The sequence below is a fragment of the Lichenostomus cassidix genome, chromosome 1 (genome assembly GCF_008360975.1).
Source record: "Lichenostomus cassidix isolate B80296 chromosome 1, HeHo_3.0, whole genome shotgun sequence".
Taxonomy (NCBI): domain Eukaryota; kingdom Metazoa; phylum Chordata; class Aves; order Passeriformes; family Meliphagidae; genus Lichenostomus; species Lichenostomus cassidix.
Genome location: NC_139479.1, coordinates 78323257 through 78350016, shown reverse-complemented (window position 1 = coordinate 78350016; position 26760 = coordinate 78323257). Strand labels below are relative to the sequence as shown.

The 26760-nt window shown below is 45.8% G+C and overlaps 1 protein-coding gene across 1 annotated transcript; it reads right to left on the bottom strand.

Moving 5' to 3' along the window:
- Positions 1-24775, bottom strand: LOC146444994 (uncharacterized). The gene is made up of 44 exons (XM_085065152.1): positions 24465-24775; positions 22689-22803; positions 22384-22557; positions 22187-22293; positions 21578-21715; positions 20127-20209; positions 19868-19969; positions 19690-19751; positions 18980-19079; positions 18810-18865; positions 18122-18224; positions 17948-18009; positions 16312-16414; positions 16136-16176; positions 15432-15534; positions 15250-15314; positions 14573-14663; positions 14394-14437; positions 13712-13814; positions 13035-13096; positions 12342-12444; positions 12163-12224; positions 11481-11583; positions 11305-11345; positions 10620-10719; positions 10444-10502; positions 9747-9849; positions 9568-9629; positions 8881-8983; positions 8705-8745; positions 8020-8119; positions 7844-7902; positions 6281-6383; positions 6105-6145; positions 5420-5519; positions 5244-5302; positions 4558-4660; positions 4378-4427; positions 4127-4237; positions 3235-3369; positions 1760-1929; positions 1474-1567; positions 1144-1221; positions 1-136 (listed from the first exon to the last, which is right to left on the bottom strand). The coding sequence occupies exons 1-43, from the start codon at positions 24572-24574 to the stop codon at positions 1168-1170; spliced, it is 3780 nt and encodes a 1259-aa protein (XP_084921278.1). The 5' UTR covers positions 24575-24775; the 3' UTR covers positions 1-136; positions 1144-1167.
- Positions 24776-26760: the final 1985 nt, after the last annotated feature.

Genomic DNA, 26760 nt, shown 5'->3' with positions numbered 1-26760 from the left:
CTCCTGGGATCAAAGAGACACCCAAAATGGCGGAAATACCCGCAGGGCGACCCAGCCTCAGGGAGCAGCTCAGCTGGAAAAGTTGACTCCACAAACATTTTTGATGGCAGAAACAGCTGGAGTCCACAGAAGAGTCCTGTAAAATTAAGCTTTATTTGAATAGAGAGTCTAGTGGACCATACCCATGTGGAGTCTCTCGAGTTTTTGGAGGATCCAGCCTCCTTTTATCCTAAACTCCCAACAGTGTGTTGCCTTCCTCCTTTCACCACTGGCTGAGGTAACACAAATGTACGACTTCCCATGCCACCTACTACATACGTATTACATACTACTTACTACATGCTACTACTTCCCAACCACTACTGCCTCCAACATGAGGAATGTACCTAGCATGTACCTAGTACCTCCAACATGAGGTACTAGGAATGTACAGACTTCCCAAACCACCTGCTACATACTTACTACATACTACTTACCATATACTACATGCTACTTATTACATACTACTAATTCCCAACCACCACTACCTCCAACATGTACCCCCACACCCATTCTTCTACGTTACGAATATGATTCCTTCTTTCAGGCTATATAGTTATATGGTCTGATCTCTCCTTTACTCTCTCGGGCAAGCCTTATCTTAAAATTTTTCCACATGAATATGGAACACCTCTGCCCCGGAAAAAGGCTGAGGGACTTGGGGCTTTTCAGTTTGGGGAAACGTAGGCTCTGGACAGATCTTATTGTAGCCTTTCAACATAAAAAGAAGCAGAGGTATTTTTACCAAGCACTGTAGTGATAGGTCGAGGGGCAGTGGTTTAAAATTAAAAGATGGCAGATTTAGATAAGATAAAAGGAGGGAAATTTTCCATGTTCTGGGATGGGACACTGGACTAGGTTGTCCAGACAAGTTGTGCTCATCCCTGGAAGTGTTCAAAATGAAGCTGGATGGGACTTCAAGCAACCTCTTTTTACAGCCCTTCTGCTTCAAATACATATGAAATGAGGTCCAAACTTCAGCTAAGGTCCAGATTCACTCACCCCCTCTCAGCACAATTTCAGAATGAACTCACCAGCAAGAATATATGTGCTTAGACTGATAGGTTCTACCTTGGGCTATCTACATCTGTCTCTAAGAGTCACCTGTTTGTCCTGCTCAGAAGCTCTTCAAGTTGAAGAGTCAACCTCTGGCTGACGATCTTTTCTGTGTAGTGTACGAAGCTAAGCAAGCAAGAAAAAGGAGAAACAGTTGGGAAATGACTCCTCAGCAGGACTGCCGCATCTCGCTGCCTTCAAGCAGAGAACATGAAGAAACGCGACTTCCACACCCCCTTCCACCACCCTCAAAGCTTATGCTTCAGCCAACAGGCCTAAGCAGAGGGATTGGGTGATGGAAACATCAGAAAATTCTCCCACATGAATATGGAACTAGGCTCTCTGGGTCATCAACAGAGAAGGCTCTGAGTAGCTTACTGTGGCACGAGTTTGCACGAGTTTCTCCAAGACTTCAATAGTCTTGGTTTGTTGCTGGGCTGTGGCTTCCAGCCAGGCCTTTTTAATTTGGAGCCTGAAAAAGAAATACAGGCCTTATCATAGAAGTCCACAAGAGAACAAATCCCAAAGGAACAGCATGAAACAACTTCACCTAAAATAAAAACATCTTTGAAAATCATGCATTATTATCTTGCTGGAATGCAAGATGACAGTCATGTTGTTTTCACACAATCACACAAAGTGAAGCCTTGCTCCACTGTCTTACTGTTTAATGCATTCTTCCAGCTGGGGAACAGCTGCTGCTCCTGCCACATCAACCAGGTGCTGCTGTAGGTTTGTCACAATTGTTCTTCGCTTTTCTGGTTCCTCTTTAGCATTCTTCAAAGCCTCCACGTAATAATTATTCCGGTGCAATCTTTCTTTCATGTCCTTGAGCTGTGAAACCACAAGAAGAATCCCCAGTAGAAGGCTTTAATATGTTTAAAAATGTGGACTGCTTCGACTCTGGATGTTGACTTTCAAAACCTGTGTTACTTCATCTTTTATAGTCAGCCCTCTCCTATGTCTACACAGATTTCCCAGAGCATTTTCTAAAGACTGGCACGACACTTTTCTCCTCTCTCAAGGACTCTGAACACACTTTGTAGCCTGTTGCTGGTGTCATGGTTTGGGAATGGTACTCCCCAATTTCCTGTTTCGACTGAGACTATTCAAACCACACTGCTGCTCACTTGCTCCCTCCTTCCCCTCCCCCTTGGCCCTGCAGCAGGATGGAGAGGAAAACTGGGCACAGAAAAGGTAAAGGTCATGGGTTCAGTTAAGAACAATTTACTGGAAACACCAATGAGATAAGAAAACCAACAGTAACAGGCAACAATATTTGTAAGAAAAGTGCGCAAGAGACAAGTAAGCGATTCATATGCCAAATGCTCAGAACTGGTGTTACCCAACCACTCCCTCTGCCACACTTAGCCACAAAGGAATAGACTCCCTTTCCCTGCCCTCCTCACCCTCCCCCCATCTTCCTCTGGCAATGACCTGAGGTGGTCTAGAATAACCTCAGGGTCCTAGCCATGCCTCCTCCTGGCTACTGCAAAAATTAACCCTGTCCTGGCTAGAACCAGGACAGTTGACTGTGCCAACACGGTTAGAAACTCCTCCTCCTAAAGTGACTTTGCAACTCCATAACAATGGTGATGTGGTGAAGAAATACTATAAAACATCAGTGCAACACTCCAATAGGCCTGCTCTTTCTCTTTCAACACACAGTCAGCTTTGCCAAGCCCAAGAAGAAGCAAATACACCATGTGTTCCATGAAGCTTGGGAAGCAGCTTTTTGAAAGCAACACACTTACGCTTTTCCAACTAAAGACAAAGTGACATTACAATTAGTGATTTTTGTCATTGTAGTCACCAGAATTACAAAACAAGGGGAGTCAATTATGTCGCTCAGCTTACTCCTGTTGCAAAGTTGTGTAGTATACTAAGATCACCTTAGTGCAGCCCTCCACTGTTACTTCAAGTGCTGTCAACAGGCAAACACCAAACGCAGCAACGCTGTTCCTCACCATCACAGTGAGCTGCACCCTGAACCACCCCATGTTACACAAAAGTCTTAAGGAAGGATCTGTTTACTACTAATACTACTACTATTAGTTTACTACTACGACTACTACTACCCTACTCTGTTTACCACAAAGAAGGCTTAGAACCCTGCCAAGAAACAGGCATTTTCCATACCATAGATTTAGATCTCTGCAGTTTCTCCAACAGCAGTTTCCGTTTCTCCCTGCTGTTGCTCTTCACAGCTCCAAGAGAAGCTTCTTCCAGGGAGTCCTTTTGGACACTTTTGTCAAGCTTCTGCCTGGCCAATGGCTAAGAAAATGGTGTTTCAGAAGCAAGAGAAGATCAGTGAAAACATGACAACATAAGCTATGCTTTTATGATGAAATTATATCATTAAATCTGTCTACAGGTTGAGGGAGAGGTTGGCCAGCAGGTTGAGGGAGGTGATTCTCCCTTTCTATTTTGCTATTGCAAGACCCCACCTAAAGTACTGCCCTACCCTCTCAGGCCTCCAGCACAAGGCAGACATAGACCTGATGAAAAGAGTCCAGAGGAGGGCCCCAAAGACGTTGGTTCATAGGGCCAGAACACCTCTCCCAGGGAAAAAGGCTGGGGGACTTGGGGCTTTTCCACTTTGGGGAAAAGTAGGCTCTGGACAGATCTTATTGTAGCCTTTCAACATAAAAAGAAGCAGAGGTATTTTTACCAAGCACTGTAGTGACAGGTCCAGGGGCAGTGGTTTAAAGTGAAAAGATGGTAGATTTAGATAAGATAAAAGGAGGGAAATTTTCCATGTTCTGGGATGGGACACTGGACCAGGTTGTCAAGACAAGTTGTGCTCATCCCAGGAGGTGTTCAAAATGAAGCTGGATGGGACTTCAAGCAACCTCTTCTTTACAGTTCTTCTGCTTCAAATACATGTGAAATGAGGTCCAAACTACAGTGCAGGTCCAGATTCACTCACCCACTCTCAGCACAATTTCAGAATGAACTCACTAGCAAGAATACATGTGCTTACACTGATGGGTTCTACTTTGGGCTATCTACATCTGTCTCTAAGAGTCACCTGTTTCTCCTGCTCAGACGATGTTTGAGTTGTACAATCAACCTTTGCCTGAGCAGTTTGAGTTGAAGAATCAGTCTTCTCCTTCAGATGTTCTCTATGTAGTGCAGAAAGCTATACAGGCAAGCAAAAGAAGAAACAGTCGGGAAACGAATGCTCAGCAGGAGTGCAGCATCTCACTGCCTTCAAGTAGAGTGCATGAAGAAACATGACTTCTGCTAAGAGTAACGGAAGACCTCAGGAAGAGAATTTACCTTATTTTTAGATGAGGGTGCAAAATGTTTCTTTTGTTCTTCTCTTGTAGCTGACAATAGAGATAAAAAGAAAGATAAGTAGGGTGTTGCGGCTGTGAGTGCTTATTTCACTTTGATTTCCAAATATGATTCACTCCAGAGAGGCTTACAAAGGTAACCATGTAGTTCCTCTGAAATTACCTTTGCCGCGCTCTGCTGCAGCAGAGCGCACATCCAACTTCTTGCAGATCGCAGCAGGAAGCTTCACACCTGGCAACAATTGCCTTTCACTTTTTGAATTGGTCTGTGTAATTTAAAAGACACACATGAGAACCTGCACAGGCTGCTTCCACACCCCCTTCCACACTCAAAGCTTCTCCTTTAGCCAACAGGCCCAAGAAGAGGGATCATGTGATGGAATGGACAGAAAGGGCAAACATATCCAGTGTGCTTGGCATCACTGTTGGGCAGCATTTTAAGAAAGGGCCAAGGACACCTGCTCAAGCAAGAGAGAAGAAATATATCCCTAAACTATGGGTTATATGGGAACTATTTAAATTTAACTGAATATACAGAAGAGATCTGTGTGATGGAAAAACAGCAATCCTCACAATGCCAGACTTTCACTAGCTTCAGAGTATGGTAACATACAGGGAGCTTTCATGCTCTGTGCTATCCTAGAAATACAGCTGTGGGATCAGGCGCAAGGAGGCCCAGGATATTAGCTGGACCTCACTTTGTACCAGTCCTATCTAAATAGCTTGTCTGGCACAGCTGCATATCAAGGTCCACGTTAGGAGTGTGTGGCAGAAGCCGCAGCAAAGGAAAATGAGCCCAGAAGCCAGGGATTCAGAGAGGAACACGACAGTCTCCCTTAGAGAAGTTACCTCAGAATCCCAGGGAGAAGAATCATCATCTTCTGCTCCTTGTGCTGGTTGTGAGACCCCTAAGAACAGGTAAGAAGCTCGTCACAGCTCTGAGTGCTTAATTCACTCTGCTTTCCAAATTCTGCTTCACTTCACTGAGGCTTGTGAAGGTAACCATGTGGTCCCATCGAAATTACCTTTGCTGCGCTCTGCTGGAGCAGAGCACACGCCCTTTCCTTTGCAGTCTGCAGCAGGACGCCGCACTCCAGTATGCTCTTCTAAAACTTTGGAAAAAGACTGCAGATTTTAAAAGAGACACGTGAGAACTGGCACACGTGGCTTCTGCACCCACTTACACAGTCCAAGACTCTACTTCTCCCAACACGCTTAAGGAAAGGGATCAGTTGATGGAAAGCACACAAAAAACAAAAACACGGCCAGTGCGTTTGGCAGTGTTGTCCAGCAAAGCCTTCAAAATGAGGCAAAGAAAACCTCACTAAGGTAGAGAGAAGATAGGCAGAATAAATAAATCCTTAAACTGTGGGTCATACAAAACCACTTGACATTGACAATTAAGAGAAGCGATTTGTTAAGAGGAAAAAATCAGATCCCAAAATACCAGCCTTCTAGGACTTCAGAGGACTGTAACCAGAAGGAAGCTTTACTTCTTTGTCCCAGAAATCCAGCTTGGGAATGAGCCACAGGGAGGCCTAGGACATTAGCTGGACCTCCCTTTGTCCCAGTCTTAACTGAACAGATTATCTGAAGCAGCAGGAAGTTAAAGGCCAAGTAAGGAGCGCATGGCACATGCAGCATTAAAGGAGAATGAGCGCAGAAGCAGGTGAGCCAGAGGGACCCCAACGCCTCCCACATAGAACGTACCTCAGCACTCGGGGAATTGTCATGTTCATTTTCCGAGCCTCCTGATGTTGCAGGCAAGACAACAATAGAGAAAAGAAGTGTGTCATTTCTGTGAGTGCTTTTTCACTCTGCTTTTCTCCACCTGCCTCATTCCAGAGAGGCTTACAAAGGTAACCATGTAGTTCCTCTGAAATTACCTTTGCTGCGCTCTGCTGCAGCAGAGCGCACATCCAACTTCTTGCAGATCGCAGCAGGAGGCTTCACATCTGGCAACAATTGCCTTTCACTTTTTGAATCGGTCTGTGTAATTTAAAAGACACACATGAGAACCTGCACAGGCTGCTTCCACACCCCCTTCCACACTCAAAGCTTCCCCTTTAGCCAACAGGCCCAAGAAGAGGGATCATGTGATGGAATGGACAGAAAGGGCAAACATATCCAGTGTGTTTGGCATCACTGTTGGGCAGCATTTTAAGAAAGGGCCAAGGACACCCGCTCAAGCAAGAGAAAAGAAATAAATCCCTAAACTACGGGTTATATGAGAACTGTTTAAATTTAACTGAATATACAGAAGAGATCTGTGTGATGGAAAAACAGCAATCCTCACAATGCCAGGCTTTCACTGGTTTCAGAGGATGGTAACCTACAGGGAGCTTTCATGCTCCGTGCTATCCTAGAAATACAGCTGTGGGATCAGGCGCAAGGAGGCCCAGGATATTAGCTGGACTTCCCTTTGTCCCTGTTCAGTCCTATCTGAACAGAGTATCTGAAGCAGCAGGAAGTTAAAGGTCATTTTAGGAGTGTGGGGGAGAAGTAGCAGCAAAAGATATGAGCCCAGAAGCCAGGGAATCAGAGGCACCCACTGCCTCCCTCAGAGAAGGTACCTTAGGATTGCAGAGGGAGTGTTTGTCTCCCTTGTTTTCTGCTCCTGCCTCTTTGTAGTCTCCTAAAAAAAGACAAGAAGTTTGTCACTTCTGTGAGTGCTTATTTCACTCTGCTTTTCCCAATCTACCTCATTCCAAAGAGGAATTTAAAACTGACCATTTAGTCCCTCTGAAATTACCTTTGCTGCTCTCCGCTGAAGCAGAGCGCATATCCAACCGGTTGCATTTGGGAGCAGAAAGATGAACACTGGGCAACAATTGCCTCTCACTTCTGGAATTGGTCTGTGTAATTTAAAAGACACACATGAGAACTGGAACAGGCTACCTCCACACCCCCTTCCACACTCAAAGCTTTTGCTTCAGCCACCATGCCTAAGGACACGGATCTTGTGGGTGAAGAAGAAAAGGGACATGCACAGCCAGTGCATTCTGCATCTCTCTTGAGCACAGTTTTCAAAAGAGGACCAAATACACCTGTCCAAAATTGAGAGAACCTAGGCAGAAGAAATAAATCTCTGGACTCTAGGTCATATGGGAATCCCGTTGATATTAACTGCATCCACAGAAGAGAGCTGTTTGATGGAAAAAAAGTAATCCCCACAATGCCAGCCTTGCACAGTTCTCACACAACTGTAAACAGCAAGGAACTTTACTGCATTATCCTTCCTACAAATCTAGCATGGATGTCACCTGCAAAGAGGCCCAGGATATTAGCTCAACCTCACTTTGTCCCAGTACCATCTGAACCGCTTGTCTGAAGCAGCGGCATATCAAGCTCCATGTTAGGAGTGCGTGGCAGAAGCCGCAGTAAAGGAAAATGAGCCCAGAAGCCAGGGAGTCAGAGAGGAACACGACAGTCTCCCTTAGAGAAGATACCTCAGAATCCCAGGGAGAAGAATCATCATCTTCTGCTCCTTGTACTGGTTGTGAGACCCCTAAGAACAGGTAAGAAGCTCGTCACAGCTCTGAGTGCTTAATTCACTCTGCTTTCCAAATTCTGCTTCACTTCACTGAGGCTTGTGAAGGTAACCATGTGCTCCCATGGAAATTACCTTTGCTGCGCTCTGCTGGAGAAGAGCACACGCCCTTTCCTTTGCAGTCTGCAGCAGGACGCCGCACTCCAGTATGCTCTTCTAAAACTTTGGAAAAAGACTGCAGATTTTAAAAGAGACACATGAGAACTGGCACACGTGGCTTCTGCACCCACTTACACAGTCCAAGACTCTACTTCTCCCAACACGCTTAAGGAAAGGGATCAGTTGATGGAAAGCACACAAAAAACAAAAACACGGCCAGTGCGTTTGGCAGTGTTGTTCAGCAAAGCCTTCAAAATGAGGCAAAGAAAACCTCACTAAGATAGAGAGAAGATAGGCAGAATAAATAAATCCTTGAACTGTGGGTCATACAAAACCACTTGACATTGACAATTAAGAGAAGTGATTTGTTAAGAGGAAAAAATCAGATCCCAAAATACCAGCCTTCTAGGACTTCAGAGGACTGTAACCAGAAGGAAGCTTTACTTCTTTGTCCCAGAAATCCAGCTTGGGAATGAGCCACAGGGAGGCCCAGGACATTAGCTGGACCTCCCTTTGTCCCAGTCTTAACTGAACAGATTATCTGAAGCAGCAGGAAGTTAAAGGCCATGTAAGGAGCGCATGGCACATGCAGCATTAAAGGAGAATGAGCCCAGAAGCAGGTGAGCCAGAGGGACCCCACTGCCTCCCTCAGAGAACGTACCTCAGCACTTGTGGAATTGTCATGTTCATTTTCCGAGCCTCCTGATGTTGCAGGCAAGACAATAATACAGAAAAGAAGTGTGTCATTTCTGTGAGTGCTTTTTCACTCTGCTTTTCTCCACCTGCCTCATTCCAGAGAGGCTTACAAAGGTAACCATGTAGTTCCTCTGAAATTACCTTTGCCGCGCTCTGCTGCAGCAGAGCGCACATCCAACTTCTTGCAGATCGCAGCAGGAGGCTTCACATCTGGCAACAATTGCCTTTCACTTTTTGAATCGGTCTGTGTAATTTAAAAGACACACATGAGAACCTGCACAGGCTGCTTCCACACCCCCTTCCACACTCAAAGCTTCTCCTTTAGCCAACAGGCCCAAGAAGAGGGATCATGTGATGGAAAGAACAGAAAGGGCAAACATATCCAGTGTGCTTGGCATCACTGTTGGGCAGCATTTTAAGAAAGGGCCAAGGACACCCGCTCAAGCAAGAGAAAAGAAATAAATCCCTAAACTATGGGTTATATGAGAACTGTTTAAATTTAACTGAATATACAGAAGAGATCTGTGTGATGGAAAAACAGCAATCCTCACAATGCCAGGCTTTCACTGGTTTCAGAGGATGGTAACCTACAGGGAGCTTTCATGCTCTGTGCTATCCTAGAAATACAGTTGTGGTATCAGGCGCAAGGAGGCCAAGGATATTAGCTGGACTTCCCTTTGTCCCTGTTCAGTCCTATCTGAACAGAGTATCTGAAGCAGCAGGAAGTTAAAGGCCATTTTAGGAGTGTGGGGGAGAAGTAGCAGCAAAAGATATGAGCCCAGAAGCCAGGGAGTCAGAGGCACCCACTGCCTCCCTCAGAGAAAGTACCTTAGGATTGCAGAGGGAGTGTTTGTCTCCCTTGTTTTCTGCTCCTGCCTCTTTGTAGTCTCCTAAAAAAAGACAAGAAGTTTGTCACTTCTGTGAGAGCTTATTTCACTCTGCTTTTCCCAATCTACCTCATTCCAAAGAGGAATTTAAAACTGACCATTTAGTCCCTCTGAAATTACCTTTGCCGCGCTCCGCTGAAGCAGAGCGCATATCCAACCGGTTGCATTTGGGAGCAGAAAGATGAACACTGGGCAACAATTGCCTCTCACTTCTGGAATTGGTCTGTGTAATTTAAAAGACACACATGAGAACTGGAACAGGCTACCTCCACACCCCCTTCCACACTCAAAGCTTTTGCTTCAGCCACCATGCCTAAGGATATGGATCTTGTGAGTGAAGAAGAAAAGGGACATGCACAGCCAGTGCATTCTGCATCTCTCTTGAGCACAGTTTTCAAAAGAGGACCAAATACACCTGTCCAAAATTGAGAGAACCTAGGCAGAAGAAATAAATCTCTGGACTCTAGGTCATATGGGAATCCTGTTGATATTAACTGCATCCACAGAAGAGAGCTGTTTGATGGAAAAAAAGTAATCCCCACAATGCCAGCCTTGCACAGTTCTCACACAACTGTAAACAGCAAGGAACTTTACTGCATTATCCTTCCTACAAATCTAGCATGGATGTCACCTGCAAAGAGGCCCAGGATATTAGCTCAACCTCACTTTGTCCCAGTACCATCTGAACCGCTTGTCTGAAGCAGCGACATATCAAGCTCCATGTTAGGAGTGTGTGGCAGAAGCAGCAACAAAGGAAAATGAGCCCAGAAGCCAGGGAGTCAGAGAGGAACACGACAGTCTCCCTTAGAGAAGATACCTCAGAATCCCAGGGAGAAGAATCATCATCTTCTGCTCCTTGTGCTGGTTGTGAGACCCCTAAGAACAGATAAGAAGCTCGTCACAGCTCTGAGTGCTTAATTCACTCTGCTTTCCAAATTCTGCTTCACTTCACTGAGGCTTGTGAAGGTAACCATGTGCTCCCATGGAAATTACCTTTGCTGCGCTCTGCTGGAGAAGAGCACACGCCCTTTCCTTTGCAGTCTGCAGCAGGACGCCGCACTCCAGTATGCTCTTCTAAAACTTTGGAAAAAGACTGCAGATTTTAAAAGAGACACATGAGAACTGGCACACGTGGCTTCTGCACCCACTTACACAGTCCAAGACTCTACTTCTCCCAACACGCTTAAGGAAAGGGATCAGTTGATGGAAAGCACACAAAAAACAAAAACACGGCCAGTGCGTTTGGCAGTGTTGTTCAGCAAAGCCTTCAAAATGAGGCAAAGAAAACCTCACTAAGATAGAGAGAAGATAGGCAGAATAAATAAATCCTTGAACTGTGGGTCATACAAAACCACTTGACATTGACAATTAAGAGAAGTGATTTGTTAAGAGGAAAAAATCAGATCCCAAAATACCAGCCTTCTAGGACTTAAGAGGACTGTAACCAGAAAGAAGCTTTACTTCTTTGTCCCAGAAATCCAGCTTGGGAATGAGCCACAGGGAGGCCCAGGACATTAGCTGGACCTCCCTTTGTCCCAGTCTTAACTGAACAGATTATCTGAAGCAACAGGAAGTTAAAGGCCAAGTAAGGAGCGCATGGCACATGCAGCATTAAAGGAGAATGAGCCCAGAAGCAGGTGAGCCAGAGGGACCCTACTGCCTCCCTCAGAGAACGTACCTCAGCACTCGGGGAATTGTCAGGTTCATTTTCCAAGCCTCCTGATGTTGCAGGCAAGACAACAATAGAGAAAAGAAGTGTGTCATTTCTGTGAGTGCTTTTTCACTCTGCTTTTCTCCACCTGCCTCACTCCAGAGAGGCTTACAAAGGTAACCATGTAGTTCCTCTGAAATTACCTTTGCCGCGCTCTGCTGCAGCAGAGCGCACATCCAACTTCTTGCAGATCGCAGCAGGAGGCTTCACATCTGGCAACAATTGCCTTTCACTTTTTGAATCGGTCTGTGTAATTTAAAAGACACACATGAGAACCTGCACAGGCTGCTTCCACACCCCCTTCCACACTCAAAGCTTCTCCTTTAGCCAACAGGCCCAAGAAGAGGGATCATGTGATGGAAAGAACAGAAAGGGCAAACATATCCAGTGTGTTTGGCATCACTGTTGGGCAGCATTTTAAGAAAGCGCCAAGGACACCTGCTCAAGCAAGAGAGAAGAAATAAATCCCTAAACTGTGAGTTATATGGGAACTGTCTAAATTTAACTGAATATACAGAAGAGATCTGTGTGATGGAAAAACAGCAATCCTCACAATGCCAGGCTTTCACTGGTTTCAGAGGATGGTAACATACAGGGAGCTTTCATGCTCTGTGGTCTCCTAGAAATACAGTTGTGGTATCAGGCGCAAGGAGGCCCAGGATATTAGCTGGACTTCCCTTTGTACCAGTCCTATCTAAATAGCTTGTCTGGCACAGCAGCATATCAAGGTCCAAGTTAGGAGTGTGTGGCAGAAGTAGCAGCAAAGGATATGAGCCCAGAAGCCAGGGAATCAGAGGCACCCACTGCCTCCCTCAGAGAAGGTACCTTAGGATTGCAGAGGGAGTGTTTGTCTCCCTTGTTTTCTGCTCCTGCCTCTTTGTAGTCTCCTAAAAAAAGACAAGAAGTTTGTCACTTCTGTGAGAGCTTATTTCACTCTGCTTTTCCCAATCTACCTCATTCCAAAGAGGAATTTAAAACTGACCATTTAGTCCCTCTGAAATTACCTTTGCCGCGCTCCGCTGAAGCAGAGCGCATATCCAACCGGTTGCATTTGGGAGCAGAAAGATGAACACTGGGCAACAATTGCCTCTCACTTCTGGAATTGGTCTGTGTAATTTAAAAGACACACATGAGAACTGGAACAGGCTGCCTCCACACACCCTTCCACACTCAAAGCTTTTGCTTCAGCCACCATGCCTAAGGACAGGGATCTTGTGAGTGAAAGAAGAAAAGGGACATGCACAGCCAGTGCATTCTGCAACTCTCTTGAGTACAGTTTTCAAAAGAGGACCAAATACACCTGTCCAAAATTGAGAGAACCTAGGCAGAAAAATAGATCTGCAGACTCTAGGTTATATAGGAACCCCATTGATGTGAGTTCATGTACAGATGAGAGCTGTTTGATGTAAAAACCAGCAATCCCCTCAATGCCAGCCTTTCACTGGTTTTAGAGGACTGTAATCTACAGGGAGCTTTCCTGGTGTGTGCTATCTTAGAAATACAGCTGTGGGGTCAGCTGCAAGGAAGCCCAGGACATTGCCGGCACCTCACTTTTTCCCAGTCCCATCTGAACAGCTTGTCTATAGCAACTGCATGTCAAGGTCCAAATTAGGAATATGTGGCAGAAGCAGCAGCAAAGGAAAACAAATCTAGAAGCCAGTGTCAGAGGGACCTCACTGCCTCCTCAGAGAAAGTACCTTAGCATTGCAGAGGGAGTGTTTCTCTCCCTTTTCCTCTGCTCCTGCTGCTTTGTCGTCTCCTAACAAAAGACAAGAAGTGTGTCATTTCTGTGGGTGCTTATTTCACTCTGCTGTTTTATACGTGCTTCCCTTCAGGAACGCCTAGAAAGTAACTGCGGCAGCTCGGTATCACGATTCGCGAGCAGCCACCCCTCGCTGCAACGTGGAGGGAGCCGCCCGGGGCCAGAACGCGCCAGGCAGACACGTGGCTGTAGCACGCAGTGGAGCTGCGGGGGACGGGAGTCTCTGTGGAGGCGTGGCGATGAAAGAAATGCAGATCACCATGTGAGGTTTCCAGGAATTTATTTAGGTCCCCAGTCGAGGGTCAGAGGAAGGTGGAGAGCGCTGGAGAGGCAGGGGACGAGCAGCAGTCCAAGAAAGCCAAGATGGTGAACCCCGAAGAAAGCTTTTGCAGCGCGTTATCAGCAGGGGGAAGAAAGGCGTGGTTACAGGGAGGAACCAACTAGGGAAAGCCGGAGGGGAGGAGCCAGGGACGAGAAAGGGGTAAACCAGTAAGATTACAGCGTGGGATGGTACAGGCTTCTGCTAGGGAGGAGTCTCTAGAACAGCATCAATATGCAAAAAATCCTAGAAGCACACTACAGCAAGTAACTATTATGTCCCTCTGAAATTACCTTTGCTGCGCTCTGCTGCAGCAGAGCGCTCGCCCACTCTATTGCGTTTTGCAACACGACGCCGCACACCGGTAATCATTCGGTCGAGCAGATCACTGAGAGGCTGTGTGATTTGAAAGAGACAGGTGAGGAAGTGCGCTGTGTATGTAAGGCTTACTATGTATGTGCTTCCATGCACAAAGCTTCTCCTTCAAGAGGCCTAACAAGAGAAGGATGAGGTGATGGAAAGAACACAAAAACACGGCCAGTGCGTTCAGCAATGTTGTTGAGCAAAGTTTTCAACAGGAGGCAAAGAAAACCTCACTAAGGTAGAGGGAAGGTAGGCAGAATAAATAAACCCCTAATCTGTGGGTCATACGCAACCACTTGACATTGACAATTCAGAAAAGAGATTTGTTAATAGGAAAATATCAGTTCTCAAAATACCAGCCTTCTAGGACTTCAGAGGACTGTAACCAGAAGGAAGCTTTACTTCTTTGTCCCAGAAATCCAGCTTGGGAATGAGCCACAGGGAGGCCCAGGACATTAGCTGGACCTCCCTTTATCCCAGTCCTAACATTATCTGAAGCAGCAGGAAGTTAAAGGCCAAGTAAGGAGCGCATGGCACATGCAGCATTAAAGGAGAATGAGCCCCGAAGCAGGCGAGCCAGAGGGACCCCACTGCTTCCCTCAGAGAACATACCTCAGAACTCCAGGTGGAAGCATCCTCTTCCTTTTCTGAGTCTCCTGATGTTGCAGGCAAGACAACAATAGAGAAAAGAAGTGTGTCATTTCTGTGAGTGCTTTTTCACTCTGCTTTTCTCCACCTGCCTCACTCCAGAGAGGCTTACAAAGGTAACCATGTAGTTCCTCTGAAATTACCTTTGCCACGCTCCGCTGCAGCAGAACGTGCATCCATCCTGATGCAGTGCTGCACACTGGCCGACACTTTCCCTTCACTTTCGGAACCAGTCTGTGTGATTTAAATGAAAACATGAGAACTGGAATAGGCTGCTTCCACACCCCCTTGCTGACTCAAAGCTTCTGCTTCAGCCCACAGGCCTAAGGACAGGGATCTTGTGAGTGAAAGAAGAAAAGAGACATGCACAGCCAGTGCATTCTGCATCTCTCTTGAGCATTTTCAAAATGGGAGCAAATACACCTTCCCAAATTTGAGAGAACAAAGGCAGAAGAAATAAATCGCTAGGCTTTAGGTCATATTGGAACCCAGTTGACATTAATTCATGTACAGAACAGAGCTGTTTGATGGAAAATCAGCAATCCCCACAATGCCAACTTCGCAGTTTTTACAGGATGATAACCAACAGGGAGCTTTACTGCATTATCCTTCCTGCAAATCTAGCATGGATGTCAGCTGCAAGGAGTCCCAGGACTTTAACCTCGCCTCACTTTGTCCCAGTCCTGACTGAACAGTGTGTCTGAAGCACCAGCATGTCAATATGGAAGTTAATGAGTGTATAGAGAAGCAGCATCAACGGAAATTGAGCCCAGAAGCCAGGGAGTCAGAGGCAACTCCCTGTCTCCCTCAGAAAAAGTACCTCAGAATCCCAGAGAAAATCAAAGTCTTCTGTGTTCGCTTTTCCTCCTGCTGGTTTTAAGACCCCTAAGAACACATAAAAAGCTCATAATAGCTCTGAGTGCTAAATTCACTCTGCTTTTCCCAATCTGATTCACTCCACAGAGGCTTACAAAGGTAACTATGTAGTCCCTCTGAAATTACCTTTGCCGCACTCCACTGCAGCAGAGGATGCATTCAACCTGTTGCAGTTTGCAGCAGGAAGCTGCACACCGGCCGACACTTTCCCTTGACCTTTAGAATTCATCTGTGTAATTTAAAAGACACACGTTGAGAACTGGTACAGGCTGCTTCCACACCCCCTTCCACACCCAAAGCTTCTCCTTTAGAGAACAGGCCTAAGTACAGGGATCATGTGATGGAAGGGACAGAAAGGGCAAGCTCAGCCATCATGTTTGGCATCACTACTGAAAAGGGTTTTCAAGAAAGGACCAAGAACACCTGCTCAAGCTAGAGAGAACCTACACAGAAGAAATAAATCCCTAAACTATGGGTCATAGGGGAACTGTTTAAAATTAACTGAATGTATACAAGAGATCTGTGTGATGGAAAACCAGCAATCCTCACAATACCAGCCTTTCACTGGTTTTAGAAGACACTAACCTACACAGGGAGCTTTCATGCTCTCTCCTATCCTAGAAATACAGCTGTGGGATCAGGCACAAGGAGGCCCAGGACATTAGCTGGACTTCCCTTTGTCCCTGTTCAGTCCTATCTGAACAGAGTATCTGAAGCAGCAGGAAGTTAAAGGCCAAGTAAGGAGCGCATGGCACATGCGGCATTAAAGGAGAATGAGCGCAGAAGCAGGTGAGCCAGAGGGACCCCACTGCCTCCCTCAGAGAACGTACCTCAGCACTCGTGGAATTGTCAGGTTCATTTTCTGAGCCTCCTGATGTTTCAGGCAAGATAATAATAGAGAAAAGAAGTGTGTCATTTCTGTGAGTACTTTTTCACTCTGCTTTTCTCCACCTGCCTCACGCCAGAGAGGCTTACAAAGGTAACCATGTAGTTCCTCTGAAATTACCTTTGCCGCGCTCTGCTGCAGCAGAGCGCACATCCATGCTCTTGAAGTTTACAGCAGGAAGCTTCACACCAGCCGACACACTCCCTTGACTTTTAGAAGCAGTCTGCATAATTTAAAAGACACACATGAGAACTGGAACAGGCTGCTTCCACACCCCTTCCACCACACTCAAGGCTTCTCCTTCAACCACCAGGCCTAAGGAGAGGGATCACCTGATGGAAAGAACAAAAGAGACAAGCACAGCCAGTGCATTTGGTGTCCTGTTGAGCAGGGTTTTCAAAATAGGATCAAGGACATGTGCCCAAGTGTCTTGGGGTGATTTTATGATGATAATCTATTCCCTGATCGTCTGCTCTATGCCCCACAATGGTTGCTGTAGCTTCAAACCTGGTCTGAGGGAGGGGCAGAGGCCTTGAGGGCTCTTGCAGGCTTTGTTCAAGGCCTCTCTCCCACCTGGTCGGTTTGCAGTGCAGGCCGGTGTTACTTGTAGCTCAGCTAGCTCAGATTTTTGTTAGTTTATGCAAGAAGTTTCCTTTTCCCCTTCCCCTGGACTGCTGCAGCTATCATGCAGCGACTTTTGTTTTCACTTGAACTGTACGGCATGGTGTTAGTCCAAGATCAGACAGTCGATGGGAGACAATCTGCCGGGACCTGCCAGGAGCCATGGGAACCACTCCGCCCAGCCCCAGACCTCAGAAAAAGCTGAACCAACAAGAGAAAGGACACCAAAATCCACCAGCTTCATCTGCTGTGAGGAGGAGACTAGTGCCAGAAGTTCAGCACCTTCCCATTGGTTTTGCCCGAGCTGCTGCCTGAACTTTTTCTTTCCTTCCCTTACACAACAGCCAGCTCCATTTTGCTCCTTCCCCCTCCACCCATCCACCGACCACTTGGCCAGCCATGGGGTTTCTTCCCTCCCCTGGCATTTTGGGGGTTTTTCTTGTTCTGCTGTGGGGGTAGGGGATGGTAAGGTTCTGACAGTATTTACTCTTTTTTCTCTCATGCTGTGTGGATTCTCGGTTTGTCAATAAACAGTTGGTTTTTTTTCACTTTCATCTACTTTCATCCACTGGTATACAAGAGATAAATATAAGTATTTATGTGGTATATAAAAGATAAAGAGATATAAGATATATAAGAGATAAAATTTTCTCTTATTGCCAGAAAGGGATTGCTGGAACCCTTTGTTGTTGAGGAAGCACTCAGTCCAGAGCATTTTTCTCCTAAACTTTTCGTAAATCAAGACACTACGCTAGAGAGAACTTAAGCAGAAGAAATTATCTAAAGTGTAGGTCATATGGGAAGTGTCTAACATTGACTGCATCTAGAGGAATAATCTGAGTGATGGAAAAGCAGCAATCCCCACAACGCCAGCCTTTCACTGGTTTCAGAGGACTGTAACCAACAAGGAGCTTTATGGCCATAGTAGAAATCCCATTTGGAGGTCGGCTGCAAATGGACAGGACATCAGCTGGACCTGACTTTGTACCAGTCCCATCTGAACTGATTATCTGAAGCAGATTATCTGCTTGACAAGGCCCAAGTTATGAGTGTGTGATAGAAAAAGCATCTAAGGAAAAAAAAAACAGAAGCCAGGGAGTCAGAGGGACCCAACTACCTCCCTCAGAGAAAGTACCTTAGGATCGTAGGGGGAGCCATTGACAGCCTTCTTTGCTGCTTCTGCTGCTGGCAAGACCCCTAAAAAAATGAAGTGTGTCATTTCTGTGACTGCTTATTCACTCTGCTGTTCTTCACCTGCTTCCCTCCAGAGAGGCTCACAAAGGTAAACATTTAGTTCCTCTGAAATTACCTTTGCCATGCACCGTGGCAACAGAGGGCTGATGCAGCATTTTGCGGAGGTCAGCAGGAAGCAGTACGGTGGCTGCTACTTTGTGTAGATCTTCACTGACAAGCTGTGTAATTTAAAAGGCATGTGTGAAAACTGGCGCAGGCTCCTTGTGTACATGCTTCTGTGCTCAAAGCTTCTGCTTCAGCCAACACACTTAAGGAGAGGGATCAGGTGATGGAAAGAGGGAAAATGGCAAACACAACCAGCACGTTTGCCATCTCTCTTGAGTGGAACTTTCAAAATGGTACCAAGTCCACCTGCCCAAGCTAGAGAGAATGTAGGCAGAAAAAATAAGCATCTAAACTGTGGGTCGTATACAACCATTTGACATTTACTGAATCCACAGAAGAGATCTGTGAGATGGAAAAAAGCAATTCTCACAATGCCAGCCTTCTAGGACTTCAGAGGACTGTAACCAGAAGGAAGCATTACTGCTTTGTCCTAGAAATCCAGCTTCGAGGTCACCCACAGGAAGACACACTACATTAGTTGGACCTCCCTTTGTCCCAGTTCTAACTGAAGAGATCATCTGAAGCAGCAGGAGGTTAAAGGCCAAGTAAAAAGCACGTGGCACATGCAGCATAAATGGAGAAGAAGCCCAGAAGCAGGTGAGCCAGAAGGATCCCACTGGCTCCCTCAGAGAACGTACCTCAGAGTCACTAGAGGAATTGTTGTGTTCGTTTTCCATTTGTCCTGGCAAGACATCTAAGAAAACAAGAAGTGTGCCATTTTTGTGACTGGTTATTTTACTCTGCTCTTCCCCATTTGCTTCACTCCAGAGATGCTTACAGAGGACCCTTTAACTCTTTCTGAAATTACCTTTGCTGCACTTCACAGCAGCAGAGTGCGCATCCAACCTCTTGCCGTTTGCAGGAAGCTGCACACCAGCTGACACTTTCCCTTGACTGTTAGAATCAGTCTGTGTAATTTAAAAGACACACGTGGGAACCTCCACAGGTGCTTTCCACACCCCCTTCCACACCCCCTTCCACCACACTCAAAGCTTCTGCTTCAGCCAACAGGCCTTAGGAGAGGGATCATGTGATGGAAAGGACAGAAAGGGAAAGCACATCCAGTGCATTTGGCATCACTGCTAAGCAGCAGTTTCGAAACGGCACCAAGTACACCTGCCCAAGCTACAGAGAACCTAGGCAGAAGAAATAAATCTTTACACTCTAGGTCACATGGGAAGCAGCTGATAATTGCATGCATTTCGAGAAGAGAACTGTGTGATTGAAAAACAGCAATCCTCACAATGCCAGCCTTTCACTGGTTTCAGAGGACTGTAAACAACTTTACTGCTCTACTGCTCTGTGCCATACTAGAAATCCCTCTTGGAGGTCAGCTGCAAGGAGGCCCAGGACATTAGCTGAACCTCACTTTTTCCCAGTCTCATCTGAACAGCTTGTTTGGAGCAGCGGCATGTCAAGGTCCAAGTTACGAGTGTATGGCAGAAGCATCAGCAAAGGAAAACAAACCCAAAAGCCAGGGAGTTAGAGAGGCCCTACTGCTTCCCTCAAAGGAGGTACCTCAGGATTGCAGAGGGAGTGTTTGTCGTCTTTTTTCTCTATTCCTGCTGGTTTGTAGCCTCCTAAGAGAGATAAGAAGCGTGTCATTTCTGTGACTCTTTATTTCACTCTGTTGTTCCTCACCTGCTTCACTCCAGGGGTGCTTACAAAGGTAACCATTTAGTCCCTCTGAAATTACCTCTGTAGGGCTGCACTGTAATACACTGCACAGACACTTTATTTTGGTCTGCATCAGGACCACTGTCTTCTTCTTCCCCTGCTCCCTCTTTTGGCACATCACCTAAGGAAGTAAGGTAAAAAGAACATTATTGTCTTGAGTGCTTATCTTCCAGCCCTTTGGCCTGTCCCTCCAGACTGACATCCCACTGATTGGGTATCATTCTGCTACAGGCCAGAGTGATTTTCCTCATCATCTCTTTGATAGAAAAGTATCTTACATGACTCTTCCAATGAAGGTGCTTTGAAGAGAGTGACAGGAGTTGTCTCACAGTAGGAGCTGTCAATTTTTTCTTTAGCAACACTAAATATAGAAACAAAGAAGATGCATTAGGTAAAATCCCCCCCAGACTTCCATGCACTCTCTGCAGGAAGAGCAAAAGCCATGCATGTTTCATTCTACCCATCTTCACAGACAACTGCTGAAGGGTCACCCACACAAACCATACTGCAATCCGGGTAATGGAGCCTGAAATCCTCATTACAGCCATGCTCGCAGTGCAAGTGCCTAGTCTCATCCATGGAGTAACTCACCCCTGCTACAGTCTGGCTACAGTCTGATCTGATAAATCCCCTCTCCATTTCAAGGGCCAATGAGTTTAACAAGCCCCCTGGCAGACTGACATCGCCAAAGCCTCTGCCTCAGCTGGATGTTATTATAATGGTGCAGCTACTCTTCATGTCAAGGTTTAATGTCTCCTCAATCCCAGTCCTCACTTTGAAGGGTTTCAGAAATTCCCACAGTTAGCATGAGAACCTGACAGTTTAGAGAGCTCCCAAATGAGTTACTAAGAGGCCAACAAGTATTGCGCTTGCATTCCAAAACCTTTGCTGTCTTCTAACAACCCTGGGTCAATTGGGGCTAGGGTTTGTTTAATAAGCAGAAAAACAAACCAAAAAAAAACCCAATTGAGAAACTAAACACGTTCTCCAAGCCAAGGCTACTGTGCACAATGGTGCATTATTAGCATGACATTTGTACTGCACCTGAAGCCTGCAGGGAAGGAATGAGCACCATGTATTGTTAGAGAAATCTCAAACATGCTTTATTCCTCAAGGGGTTTTTACACCACAATTTACACAGGCTCAGTTGTCTCCTGCTTCCCATCAACACAGTGCCAGAAGGGGCAGGGGAAGAAGAAATGAAATTGAGATCCAGTGACGAGTTCATGGGCAATTGTTTATAGCCAGACAAGGCATGCTCATAGGCATAATGCAGTGCATTCACCCATCCCTTGGCTACCATCACTGTGTAAGCAGATTTTTTTCCTCAGTCTAATTAAGCACACATAACCAACCACCTTAGCAAAGCAACAGCCAAGGGTGCAAAGCTATGCATGTGAGGAGGAAAAGCACTGAAGAGTTTCACTCAGGGGATAACAGTTAGATCCCATCTGAAAAAATAGGCAAGTAGTTGCTGATAATGAGCAGAGTGGAACTTGGAAGCCCAAAACGTGAATTCTCAGAACTGGGGAGAAGAGAGTATGTTTTCCTCAGCTTCTAAATCTACTTTCGACATTGAAAGAGATGCATCAGAAGACATCACTCAGCTCCGTTTCTACAAAGCTCTCAGCACCTCATTAAACCATACTGCTGTTATCAAAAAAGGAGTATACATCAGCACAGACATTCGGAGAATGCAGTTGTTCTAACATGGATGTACGACACTTACGCACTGTTTTGAAGCAATTTGGTCAAACATCGACCTGTGTAGCTCCCCCTGTCTGACTCAGGAAGAACAGCACCATGCTGAATAAGGATTTGTGCTGCTTTCTTATTCCCAGAAAGAGCAGCAACTGAAAGAGGGGTCCTAGGGCACCCAAGAAACAAGAGGAGATACATTAGCTTTTACAAACATTGCATAGCCAATACTTTAATCTCTTTGCTCCTTAAACTATTCATTTCCCCTCTCCTACAGGCAAAGTGAAAGCACAGCCAAATGTCTAAAAGTGGTGGAGAATTCAGGTTGGTGGGACCTCGGGAGGTCTCCAGGACAACCATCTGCCCAGGGCAGACTCAGGGCGTGTGTGCCTGGATGTGCACATGCATGTGGGCATGTGGCACTGCAAACAATGCTTTCTTGCAGTCCTCAGGGTGGATATCACTCCCTGAAAAAAGTGAGCAGCTGAGTGTGGGTCTGCTTTCACAAGTCACACAAGAGATCCTTCTGGGCCTCCGGGTCCTTTTTCAAAGCTCATTCTTATGCTTCCCATTAATCCAGCTGGAACAGTGCTAACCAGTCCCACATGCACTTTTAGCATGGTTTTAGCAAACCTTTTACCTGCAAACATTATCTCGAACATTCATGTCAGCTCCCTTCTGAATTAAAAACTCGACCATTTCATCACGGTGTTCAATGATGGACAGAATAAGTGGAGTGTATCCCAACTGAAAGGAGAAATAATCTCTCTTAAAAAACAGAGAGAAGTTGAGCAAATTGACTTGGGAAGAGGAGCTTTACCCAAACTCCAGGCTAACCTCATTCTTGGCATCAATGTCTGCACCGTGGTTAAGCAGTAGCTCCGCTAGTGACTTGCTGGAAACCATGGCAGCAAGGTGAAGAGCAGTGTTACCACTTGCACCTTTGTGGTCATGGCTGGCACCATGTTCCAGCAGAAGAGCTGCACAGTCTCTGTGCTGGTGCTCTACTGCCTGGAAACAAGACACAAAGGAGGAATAATTTCCAACATCTATGTTTCTTCCTGTCAGAACTCCCACATCTTCCCAACATTGGAAAGTGTGAGCATCTTCAAAGATTAGAGGACGTGTGCCCTTCTACGTACCTTCATTAGTGGTGTTTTATTGTTTTTGTCACCAGCATCTAGCTTGCATTTCTTTTCTATTAGAAACTGGACCACATCTGCGTGTCCATTCATGCAAGCCAGATGGAGCGGAGTCCTAGAAATTAAACATAGTCAGTTGTCCTGGTTTAAGCCCAGAGAGTAGTAAGGCATCATGCAGCCATTTGTTTACACCATCTTCCTCCCTACTCCAGTGGAATAGGGAGAAGAATCAAAAGTAAAACTTTTAATAAGAATTAAAACATATTGGTAAATAGAACTAAGGAAATAAAATAAATACAACAGTAATTGCAAATAAAAAATCCTGAGAAAAACCTGTGATGTACAGTATAGTTCCTCACAACCCACTGACTGATGCCAAACCCCATTCCAGAACATTGACCTGGTTATGCTCCCTTCCAGCTTTTTGTATACTTTCTCACTGGAAAAGCATAAGACTGAAAATATAGGGCAAACACTGCTTAGCAATGGAGGCTGCATAAGTCTACAAAGAGTGCAGAATCAGTTTGAGCCCCTAAATTTTCCCCCTTTCATCAGTTCTGCACCAGTTTTGTCCCAGAGACAGAGGGGATGGGACTTGTAACAGCAGTGGGAAGGCTGTGCTGTCTTTCTGTGAATCTATGCTGTGCTAAACCAAGCCGCCTTCAGTCTGGCACCCAGAAAGGAGCTGTGTCTGCTTGAAGGCCTGATGAACTCCACAGAATTATCAAATCTTAGTATGGTTTGGTTTGGAACAGACTTTAAAGACCATCCACTTCCAAGCCCCTGCCATGGGAAGGGCCACGTTCTACTAGACCAGGTTTCTCAGAGCCCCATCCAGCCTGAACACTTGAATGAACAGGGATGTGACAAGAATATCAAGCACAGAGCCCAGGCTGGCAGTGGAGGGCAGGGTAGGCCAGAGCAGAGTGGGGCTTTCACCGACTCCTATTCTAGCTCAGGCCAGAGCTCCTATAAGGCTGGTACTCTGGGGTCACCCTGCCAGGCAGCATTGCCAGGTACAATGCTGGGCTTTGATGGCTCTTCCAGCTACAGTGGGTGTGTTCTCTGCAAAACTGAGTTTGTTGCCTGGTGTGCAGCAAGCCAATAATTACACACTTGAGAGAGACACTGATTATGCGTTTTGGAGTTATGAGTGCATGGGTGCTCAGTGGGATTTCATAAATCAAGGACATCCCACCAGACTTTCTATGCCATTACTTATACACAAAAGTTCAGAATTAGTAACTATCCAAGAGCAGCCCCTCTACTATGACTGGTTAATAGTTTCCATACAAGTTATGTAATCACAGCTGATTTCTATGCATGCTTAGGGGAGGGATGTTCACCTGGGGAGGGATCTTTTTAACCTGTAGATGTGATTTTTAGTATTATGCTGAAGACAATAGAGCTATAGGGTACATGGACCTCGAGTCTTTTGCCAAACTGGCAATGTATATACACAGACATACATCAACATCTTGATGTACTACAGCCTTTAAGCCTGATAGTTCCAGGATGTCCTTCACTAAGGGATACTAACTGCTGTCGGTTCTACTGACACAACATCTTGATATACTACATCCTTTAAGCTTGTTAGCTCCAGGGTGTCCTTGGCTAAGGGATGCTAGCTGCTCTCTGTTCCACTGATTATCTCCTTCCTTGCTACTTACACTTGAAAGTAGGCAAAAATACCTACACAAGAAACCACCCTAACTTTAGATAATTTTGACAAATTCCATATTTTGAACAGGCGGAGGGCCTGCTCTTTGCCCTTACTGATTGTCCCGGTTGCAGCCATTGATGCGGTGTTTGTTCAGCCACCAGTGCCGCCGCAGCTGGGCCAGGTCTCCGCTGGCGGCCTTGCTGTGCAGGTCGACCAAGACCATGGCTCAGGGTTCGGCGGCCTCGGGCTGACTTCAATAAACACACGAGGTGCCCGGCGGACTCTGCCGAGCCCCGGGCGGGGAGGGGAAGCGCTGTGAAAAGAGGATCCGCAGATCCGAGAGGCGAGGTCCGAATAAAGACTGCGGTTCGCAGCCCCCGACGGTCCCGACCAGATCCGCGCTGCTGACACTGCCGCGACAGAATCAGCACTGAGCGTTTGGCAGCGCCGCGACCGTGGAAGGGCACCGTGGAACGCTCCGCGAGCCTGGAACTCGCCCCGGCGTCACACACGGCAAGTTCCGGGCACACCCACCGCAGGGCATGGCCCAGGCTGGCGGGGAGCGTGGGGGCTGCGGCTGCACAGCTTGTAGGATCGAAATCAGCGTTTCAGTCAGCCTGAGACTTGCTTTTTCTGAGCAGCTCTGAGGAAGTGTGTGCTATAATGAAGAATGTCAGTCCAGATGGAAAAAAAAACAAACCCAAAACCAAAAATCAGCGAAACAAAACTGACATACTGCTGGTTCCCAGGAGACTGAGTCTTCCCCTCAGCAGACAGTCTTCTGGACATAATGTGTTTTTAAGCCAGAGTTCTGGAGATAGTGTGTGTTTCCTCTAAGCCAAGGGCAGGCTTTTGAATAGGAGGCAGACTGGAACTCTCCCATGGTTTACCATATCCTTATCCCAACAATCATTTATAGTTAACTGTATTTCTATCCTCTTCAATCCATTGATCATTTTATGTTAAAACATCAGCTAATTAATGAGTACCTTTGAACACCAGAGTTAGACTCATTAATTTTCAATGAATCAATAACAGAGACAAAATTCCTGTTGGTTTGGGCAGCCTTTATAAGTGGTAATTCAGAAAATGAGTTTTCAATGTCTCCATTCTAGCAGGTGGCAAGATCTCAAAAAACAAGCTGAGCCTCAGCTGAGGCCAGAAACGCTTTTATAGAAACACTAAAGTCAGATTTTCAAGGGAATTCTGCACCCCAAATTCCCAACCTTTTTAAAAATTTGCCTACTCTCTTGGCACTAAAATACCTTACTTCAGAGGCAAAAACTCTGGGCCCTCTACCACGAGCACCAAGGGGCTGTTCACTACATATGCATAGACAAAGAGAAAACAAATAATTTCCTGAAGAAAGAGCCATTTGAAGGAATGTTTGCATTTCCTCTTCTATCTATTAGCAGAAACAGTGGAAGGCAGGTGGAAAAACACTGCGAGGAAAGAAAATAACTCTTTAAGGAAATGGTAATATCCAGTGTATGAACTGGTTTATTTTTTTCACCTGAAATGTCATTGTAAAGACTATAATAACATAAATGAAAGATTTAAAGTCTTGGTAACTTTAATACCTAATTGCTAAGTCCCTTTAATGGAGAAAAATATGTCTGACTGCTTTTTCTAACCCTTTTCATGATTTTCAAATTGTATGGTAACATTTCATCACAGCCAAATGCAGGGACCTCCACTGGGAGAGGGGAATGAGTTAGGCCACTGGTTGGTTATAAAATAATTCCATAGTAACTTACCATCAAAGAACAATTAACATTCACAAATAATCAGGAGTCAAATTTAGCTTGCATTTCTTTTCTATAAGAAACTGGACCAGATCTGCATGTCCATTTATGCAAGCCAGATGGAGAGGAGTCCTAGAAATTAAACATAGTCAGTTGTCCTGGTTTAAGCACAGGGAGCAGTAAGGCATCATGCAGCCATTTGCTCACACTCTCTCCCTTCCCACCCAGCTGGCTGCAGGAATGTAGGAATGCTAGAAATTTACTTAGTATGTACCTAGTGCATCCAACATGAGCTACTAGGAATGTACACACTTCCCAAGCTACTACATACTTACTACCTATGACTTACCACATACTACCATTTTCTACCACTACTACCTCCAACATGAGGTACTAGGAATGTACCTATCGTGTACCTAGTACCTCTGCCATTTTGTCACGGTTTTTATTGATGGCCATAGCAAGCAGAGGATTGTCTCCCAACTGAAAGGAGAAAACATCTTTTGGAATAAGAGAAGTTGAGCAAGTTGGCTTGGGAAGAGGAGCATTACCCAAAATCCAGGTTTTCTCCATTCTTAATATCACTGTCTGCACCGTGCTCAAGCAGCAGCTTCGCTAGTGACTTGCTGGAAACTGTGGCAGCAAGGTGAAGGGCGGTGTTACC

What these genes read in the sequence shown, in the direction of transcription:
- LOC146444994 (XM_085065152.1), bottom strand. Translation starts at nt 24,574, where the DNA reads ATGGTCTTGGTCGACCTGCACAGCAAGGCCGCCAGCGGAGACCTGGCC. An exon ending in TGCAGCAGAGCGCGGCAAAG is followed by an intron (nt 8,746 to 8,880) that starts GTAATTTCAGAG and finishes CTGCAACATCAG; the next exon opens with GAGGCTCGGAAAATGAACAT. An exon ending in ACAATTCCACAAGTGCTGAG is followed by an intron (nt 8,120 to 8,704) that starts GTACGTTCTCTG and finishes TAAAATCTGCAG; the next exon opens with TCTTTTTCCAAAGTTTTAGA.